The sequence below is a fragment of the Aythya marila genome (assembly GCF_965140915.1).
Source record: "Aythya marila genome assembly, chromosome: 4".
NCBI classification, from domain to species: domain Eukaryota; kingdom Metazoa; phylum Chordata; class Aves; order Anseriformes; family Anatidae; genus Aythya; species Aythya marila.
In genome coordinates this window covers 45,628,759-45,636,839 of record NC_139045.1, presented here as the reverse complement: position 1 = coordinate 45,636,839, position 8,081 = coordinate 45,628,759, and the positions used below count along the sequence as shown (strand labels likewise).

The 8,081-nt window shown below is 48.3% G+C and overlaps 1 protein-coding gene across 1 annotated transcript; it reads right to left on the bottom strand.

The window, feature by feature from the left end:
- Positions 1-248: 248 nt before the first annotated feature.
- Positions 249-4,228, bottom strand: SPP1 (secreted phosphoprotein 1). Its single transcript, XM_082759548.1, has 7 exons — positions 4,079-4,228; positions 2,853-2,919; positions 2,700-2,747; positions 2,005-2,109; positions 1,804-1,851; positions 1,281-1,538; positions 249-896 (listed from the first exon to the last, which is right to left on the bottom strand). Exons 2-7 carry the CDS (start codon positions 2,904-2,906, stop codon positions 495-497), a joined length of 915 nt encoding a protein of 304 aa, XP_082615674.1. The 5' UTR covers positions 2,907-2,919; positions 4,079-4,228; the 3' UTR covers positions 249-494.
- Between the last annotated feature and the right edge of the window lie 3,853 nt (positions 4,229-8,081).

The window sequence follows — 8,081 nt, the reverse complement described above, 5'->3', positions numbered from 1 at the left end:
CTGAGGCAGCGCCCTTCCCGCCCTTTTCTCCTCAGCGCCCCTCCCGCCGCGCAGTCGGGCCCTGCCGAAATAAAGTTTTGTGTTTTTGTGTTAATTCCTGCTTTCACCAAAACACACAAGACACACACACACACACACACACACAAGTATTTCACCTCATATACGTGTGTGGAAGCTCCTTGCACCGTGAGCTACTCAGCTCCCCCCCCTTCCTCCCTCCCGCCACACAGCAACACAGCCCTGAGGAATGGGTTTTTCGTGATTTTATTTAAATCCGGTTACAAAATATACACAGGCAGCAGGATGCGCAGCATCCCTCCGAGGCACCGCTCCCTGGCACCCCGCCACAGCCTGGCTGGGTGCCCAGGAAGTGGCGCGCCCCAACTGGAGCATCGCCACGCGCCCTGCGTTTACAGATACCACAGCAGATCTGATCTCCCCTAGCCCCACACTTTGGCAGAAATTACAGAAAGAAGGAACACACCAGATCCCCCTTAAATTGTGACTTCGTTGTTTTCAATGCTGTGATGCTCTTGAGTGTTCTCAGCACTCTCCAGTGTCTGGTTGCTGGTGTCATCAATGGCAGGGATGCTGGCAGCTGCGCTGACCCGTCTCTCCCTGCTCTCCATGCTGTGGTGGTCATCTCTGGCACCATCCTTGCTGTCACCTCCCTCAACCTCGGGGCTGTCGAATTTCTGACGGCTGTCATTTTCCATGCTCTGGTGGCGGGTGAGCTCGCTGCTGTCCCGCTCATGGCTCTTGTCCAGCCACTCTCCACTGACTGCGCGCTTCCCTGGGGCACGGTGGGCGGCCAGTTCCTGCTGCCAGAGCCCCACTTGCTGGCTGTCCCCAGGCAGGGCACTCTCATCTTCCTCTGTGGCATCGTCTGCGATGAGCTGCATTGCACAAAGGGAAAATGAAGAGCCGTCAGCCGCCTGCCACCTGTGCTGCAGTGCTACACCTCTGCTCTGAGACAGCATGGACTCACACAAACTGGTCATTTTATAAGAAACTCAAGTCTGATCCTGGACTCAGATTTCCTGCATGCAAGCACATCAGGGCAGTGCAACTAGCATCACCGCCTTGCTTGCAGCAGTGGGCTGTGCTGCATGTCCACAGCCCTCACCAACTGGGGATGTCCAGAGAGAGGAAAGGCACCCCTCTGGTTACGCCTGCCTTTCCCTCCCGCCAATCCTATTCAGAGTTGACCCCCATAAGATAATATATCCATTCTCATCTTCACCACCCTTTTCCAATACCCACTGCACAGCCCCATTCACCTTTCTGGCAGCTTTGCGGATCTTGCTCGATTTCACCATGCTGGCTTTGGCCTTCATCCTGTATGCCACGCTGTCGCCCCTGCCCGCGTTGTCCCCACGGGTGAAAGGGAAGGGAGGGAAGGGCACTGTTACTGGCGCGTCTGTGGGAAAGTCTGTGACAACCTCATCAGACTCATCAGTGTCATTGGAATCATTATCGTCATCATCGTTGTCGTCATCCACAGCCTCGTGGCTCTTGCTTGGCACATCAGGAAAGTGCTGGAAAGCATTAACCATGCATCAGTCAAATCGACATACACCGAGGCATGCCAAGCAACATCCCCCCTACTAACACAGGGCTTAGGCACTGTTGCAGACCTATGTGCCCAAATTGTTCCTAATTTGCCCCATCCTGCCTGAAGCCTTGCTTTATTTAGAGGGAAATGTTACCGCAAGAACTTCATTTGGCTGAGGAGAGCAAGCACTGCTATGCACTGGCTGCCCTGCAGAGCTCAGCTGGCATTTAGCCATCCAAAACACTTACCGGTTTTACCGGGACATTTTCAGCGTTTTCTTCTGAAGAGTAAAGAGTCTGAAAACAAGAGAAAACTCACTATATTAGCACAAAGAGGCACATTCAGTGGAACTGATAAACAGGCTCACTATTCTTTAGGCACTTAATCCTAAATTGCAAGGTTTGGCATTGAGAGATGCCACGCTTTCTCCCCTAGTCAGTTGGGCGTACCTGCTGAAGTGATGCCAGGTCGTTCTGCGGGTGCTGCAGGAGCTCTTGAGAGTGAGAATTCACAAGGTTATGCTGTTGTCTGTGTGAGTGATGGCCCCTGGGGTCCTTCAGGAGAAAAAGGGAGGCTTTAATCCACAGAGGAGCAGAGCGGAGCCGGTGAAACTGCCGGTACCGTGCAATGTGTGTTCATGCAGGTGTGGCAGCTGCAGCACGTACTCTGTTCACACAGGATGTGTCCTCAACCATCCCCTGCCACAGGGAGAGGACTGGGAACAAGCCACAATCCCAGATGAAGGTTAGACCCAAATAGGATACTACAGCAGATGTGCCTGTGCTCATTTTAGTGACATTTGGAGTTCTATCTAAACGCTGTGGTTTCTCCTCATTCTCAGGCTCTTTTTGCTACAGTGATCTACCTCCGTCACCATCAAGACCCCAAACTAAATGCAGTAGCTGGTTCTCAGAGAAAATAATTGATTTTACAAGTTTAGAAGCTAGTGATTGGGTATAAATCAAATAGCTCTATACAAGATGAATATCATTTGCACACACCACTACAAAATTCACAGAAACTGGGTTGCAGTGCTCTTCTAACACTAGACATTGTTATCCAAGCCACAATAGTGTGTAGTAGCATAAATCACAACTGCTTTAATAAAAGACAACAGATAGAACAGAAGGACAAAGAAACTTACGTATTTTTCTTCAGAGCTGGTAGAAATGGCATGCTGCTTGGATTTAATCTTTAAGGGAGGAAAGAGAAAAAGGGTTTATGGGTATCAGTTTCTTGCTAAAGTGCACATAAAATATTGCAAGTGATCACTAATACACATCTATTATGTACTCACCGGCCACGCAGCAGCAACGCTGATAAGGCATAAGCAAAAAACTGCCACCTTCATTGTGATGTTTTACCTGGAAAATAAGTTGTAATGATAAGTCAATGAGGTAAACTACCACAGAAAATACCATAGACTTTGTCTTTCTCCTGGTGTTCTTTACTGTGCCTAGAGCAACTCTCTAACTTGGAGTCAGCCTGCCCATTGCCGTCTTATTCCTCTGTCCCCCAACTAGCTGGTTTTGCAATGACTTAGCAACTCAAAAGGTACAAGAAATTTAAAAGCAGATCTTGAAAATTGCTGAGCAGCGGGGAGAGCAATCCCACTGAGAGGACAAGCAAGCCTCTTCTGAAAAATAAGGTGCTATGCAGGTCAGTAAGGGTTTGTTATCATCAAGTTAACATCATTTCGTCAAGAGACCAGACAACACAAACCCAGCTTGGATTTGTTTTTCAGTTACTTTAAAACTAGTTTTCAGAATTATTAACTCGAATGGCTGTGAGTAAAATCACTTTACATGAACAGAAACTGCTTTTATGGACAGACTTTCATCTCCCCTGCAGAATTTTGACCAGAACAACCTGCATTTCCAAGCAGGAGATGAAGTGAAATAACTGCTCACACTGCAGTTTTAGCAATTTGATAAAAGAGTGGTGCCTGTGGGAGAGTGCTGAGCTGCAGTAAATGTTGGTGCTGACAGACCATTTCCCAGGATAAACAACATCCCTGATAAATTAAGCCAGTTCTGTAATGAACAAGGAGCATTTAAAACCGTAGTAAGCCCTAGCAGAAATGAAAGGCTACTACAGACATTTAAAACACATTAATAAGCCTGGCAGTAAGGCAGGACTCTCTATTAGAGGTACTGCAGTCCCAAGAGATGCACAGAGAAGGGCACACGTCCCACCCCTTCAGCAGCACGCAGCACCAACTGCAAGCCTGCCAGAAGAAACTGGGATATTACAAGGCTGTGGTTACATGTGGAAGGAAGCTTTCAGGGTTTTCAGTAACCTCCTGATATCTATCAGCACACAGATTTAAAACTGTGATTTTTTTTATTTTTATTTTTGGTGGTACTTTGTATTGCTTCAGCAACCACCTTTTCCCTCCAGAAGCAGACCTTTTCCCACAGAGAAGCATCAAATGCTCCTGCCCAGCAACGCAGCTCTGGAAGCTCGCCTTGGCTGAAGCTACAGACAGAATGGCATGCATTGGGTGAAAAAGCAAAAAATTACCTTGTCTGGTGCTGGAGGAGTCTGCTGTAGCAGGAGGGCTCCCGGTGATCCCAGCAGCAGCTCCTGCTCGTTGGCTGCAAGAAGCTCTGGCTTTCTCCCTTCGTTCCTGACTGCCTGGCATCTGCAACCACGGGGAATTTAAACCCTGTCCCCGAGACGGGCCACCAATCCCTGCGTGGCGGAAAAAGCTGAGGTCATGAGGCTCCTGGCCACCGTCCTGCCCACGTTCTCCTACACTTCCTCCTTGGCTTTGTGGCTTTTGAAGCAAACAAAAGCCACTCTATGGTTAAAACATTACTTATGGGCAAGATCATTAACCAGCAGGTTTGTTGAATGCACAGCAGTTGGTATCGTGTAGGAGGACTTCAGGGCACATCCGTCCTCCTTCTGTAAGGAGGCAGAGCCCTGCTTCCCAGAAACCTTTCACACCCTGTTCTGTAAGGAGTAGGGATGCATAATGCCTGCAGGAAGACCTGAACATAAAGCTCCCCAAAAAGGTGTTAGGGAGATTTGCTCAGCAGGTATACATCTTGCAACAGGAATTGCAAAGGCAGGATGCAGAATACGGCTTTCTGCCTTTTCAGCCTGAACAAGAAAACAACATTAGTCTGTCTCAACAAGCTTTCTGTTTCCAGAAACTTGTTTGGAAAGGCACACCAGATCCACTGATATGCTAATTAAAAGGTTGTGCACCATTATCTGAAATTCTCTCTCCATTTCCATTCAGTAGTATCCCCTCTGGGTCCTTTCCAGTTTCATTCACTCTTTCAGCTGGACCAGCTGAGTCACCTGCTGCAGCTGTCTGCTGCACTGAGCCCACTGCAGGACCCTTTCCAAGAACCAAATTCGAGGTATATATTCCATCTCAAGAAGTGCCATGACTAGTACTGGGAACAAAAAGATGTTGTGGGATGAAATTCCACACCTGCCACCCCCCGAGCAGCATGTCAGCTCTGCTGATGGGCGACAGGTCTGTTCTGGTAGCTCCTCGCCTGGACAGACACTGCTGCAGGTCCCCCTGCCTGGTCTGTGACTTGCTGCCATACTCACAGGCCCCCTTCCAGCTGGTGTGCCTTTAAAATAACACAGGTGTGCCATTAAAGCACAGAGAAACCTTCCCAGCAGTCATTTTATAGAGCAAAATATTCACAGCTGTCTCAAAGCCCTTATCGTTCTCCTCATTTCTGATACCTGGCTAATGTTTGATTTTGCAGCTCAACATCACTGAAGATGTTCATTTTGAGAGAGAATGGCCGTCTGTCCTTGGTCTAGCAGCAGTGAAAGAGACACCTTGTCATGGCTCCTGTCACCAGTTACCCTGTGCTTGCTAACACTTGTGTAGTTTATTTGGAAACACCACCAGGAACACACTCCAGGTAGCTCAGTGACTGTGCCCCACAGCATCACACGGGCCTACCTCATTATATTTTTGAGCTCAGATCAACAGCAATTATAAGTTTAACTTAGCCTGCTTGATAATGTCACCTTAATAATTTAAGTTAATAATGTAGAATTGGGTAAAAACCTAGTATGTCACTAACAGTTCTGAACATTCATGAGCCCATGCATGCATTCACTTGGATGAGGCATGTCATAGCTTTCATTTTTGGAGCAGCAGAATCACTATTTACTAACTTGTGAAAGAATTTTAAAGCATAAAAGCCTTCAGGAACAAAGGTTTCTTGAGGATTTAGATGGCTTCTGTCATCCCATCACATCTGCAGCTCGGTGCTTTTGGAAAGCAGGCTGTTTACCAAAGACCTTGGATGCAAATGCAGGCCTACAGCTGTAGGTGGGTGTTCTTCAGATATTTTAGCTACTACCTAATGCTGAAGCTGATACACCAGGTTAATCATACATTGATATGGCTGCTGTCTCTCACGAGAGACAGGACATGAACCCCAGGGATTTGCTTCTGGCAAACAACTGGTGTTTCCAGCCTGCTGGGAGATGGCTGTGTTTCTGAGCACTGCTGCCAAGGCCACGGGGCTGATTTTGTAAGAGACGGAGAACAATAGTCATGTTTTGCACTAATTCAGGAGCAGGACATGCAGCGACAGTTATTACTAAAGAGCTTCATTTTATGCAAGATCAGCTACTGAGGAGCTGTAGTAAATTTAGCACTTGCCTCATGCCCATCATTATGTGGTTATTCATCCTGTAAATCGTTTTGCCCAGCCGAGAAATTCCTGTGCCTTGGCAGGAGGCAGTGCTTTTCGTCCTGTCAGAGATAAGCAACAAGCGGAGCAGAAAGGGGGTAGGCTTCCACCATTTTCACTTCCCACATTAAGCTCCCAAATTCCTGCTCCATCTTGGGCATGGGGGACCCCTGCCTGCCGCCACCTGAAACACCCAGTCCTTCAGGAGAGCCAGCCCTCCTGACCTTTCCCATGTTGTCCCTGCTCGCCTTGTTGTCCCACAGCCATCAGTCCCCTGGGTACAATCCAGCCTGGGTTTCCTACTTGCCCTGGACCCCATTCAGCACATCAGGCTGAGCAACAGCTCCAGCTGCACTCTGGGACCAGAGCAGCATCCTCTGCGTGGCTGTGACTAAGGCCAGGACAGAGAGGTTATTTTTTTCAGCAGCATTACAAACGCTCTCAAGGAGAAAACCCAAGAAACACCAACTTGGCAGTGCTCTCATAAACAACTGCTCTGCAGCTATAGCATCCCAAAGAAAAGCAGGCTTGGAAAACACCGGTTTCTATGAAAAACAGATGAAAACCAAAACACTCTTGCACCGCTACCATGTCGTGTGGAGTGACACAGCCATTGCAGAACGATGCGGGGACCTATGACTTGTCTGCGTACTGCAGCACCCAGTACTGGAATACACGAGGCAGTAACATTTCTGTTCTGCTGTGCAGTGCAGATGCCAAGCTGACAAGGCAAGTGCCATTTAATCCTTGCTCAGGCACCAAAGGGGATTTCAGCATCCCACATACCCAGTGCCAGCTCTTGCCGTTCCAGGAACAACGCTGGCACAAGAGTGATGGATAGGGACAGAAAGCAGACTTTCTGGGAAAACAACCCAGATGTAAGCAGCCAGCGGACGAGAAAGTGCCAAAGTTTGACAGATAGCACCAGCTTTAACCTGCTGTTTCCTCCCCCTGTACACCGAGTGCCCACCAGCTTGCTCCTTCTGACCCTCTGAGAGTAGCTGCTACCTGCTTGCAGTTTTGAGTGCCTTCTCAAAAACAGAGGACTAAATAAATAAATAAGAGAGAAAAGAACGGTGAGAAATTGCCATACAGCTGTAGGCCAGAAATCCACGAGGCTGGATGGCCTCAGCCAGATTACATTGCTAGGAGAGCCAAAAGCCTGCTCCTACGACAGCGTAAATACAGCCCAGCTGTCTGTAGCTTCCTAAAATGGAGCCCTACGCAAGTCTCCTCCCTTAGCTTTCAAAGCCAGACATAAAATAATAGCAGTAATAATCAACTTTTCTGGATTTTTTTTTTCCCTGCTGAAATTCACTTGATTTAATACCAAAGCCAGCAAGGTGGCTGCAGGAGCCAAAGCAGCACAGAGCAGTTGTGTTATGTTCCTAACCGGTAATCCCTGGCATGAGGAGCAGAGCTGCAGACACTGCAGTGCTTCAGCGCCGAGCTGACAGGACAAGAATTGCATTTGTTTCAACGGGAAAATTGAGGAAACTGTCCGGACTACTATTAGAAACAAATGCAGCAGGCAAAAACACACAGGCTGTGGATGATCCTTCCACAGCAGTGCCGTTCTGTGGTGTACGTAGCCCCTAAAAAGCAGTTGTTTGAGAGCTGGAGGGTGAGGCTTGTAGCACCCCAGAAGGGGCTGTGCTGAAGCAGCTCTCTTGAGGTGTTGGCTCTGAAGTCTGAACGCTGATGCAGAAAGCCCAGAAGACCTGTGCTTAAATCTTCCGTGTGCTCCTAAAATGTCACCAGCACCCTGCCCGCTCATGCCTCGTGATCCAAGAACTGAGGGCACCCTAAGCGTAGAGACAGCTTTGCAGAAGACTGCTTTTTGA

Bases quoted from the DNA above. Each gene is read 5' to 3' on its own strand.
- SPP1 (XM_082759548.1), bottom strand. From the start codon at position 2,906: ATGAAGGTGGCAGTTTTTTGCTTATGCCTTATCAGCGTTGCTGCTGCG. The intron at 2,748-2,852 runs GTGAGTACATAA...CCTCCCTTAAAG, and splicing joins GCGTTGCTGCTGCGTGGCCG to ATTAAATCCAAGCAGCATGC. The intron at 1,852-2,004 runs GTACGCCCAACT...TCTTGTTTTCAG, and splicing joins ACCTGGCATCACTTCAGCAG to ACTCTTTACTCTTCAGAAGA.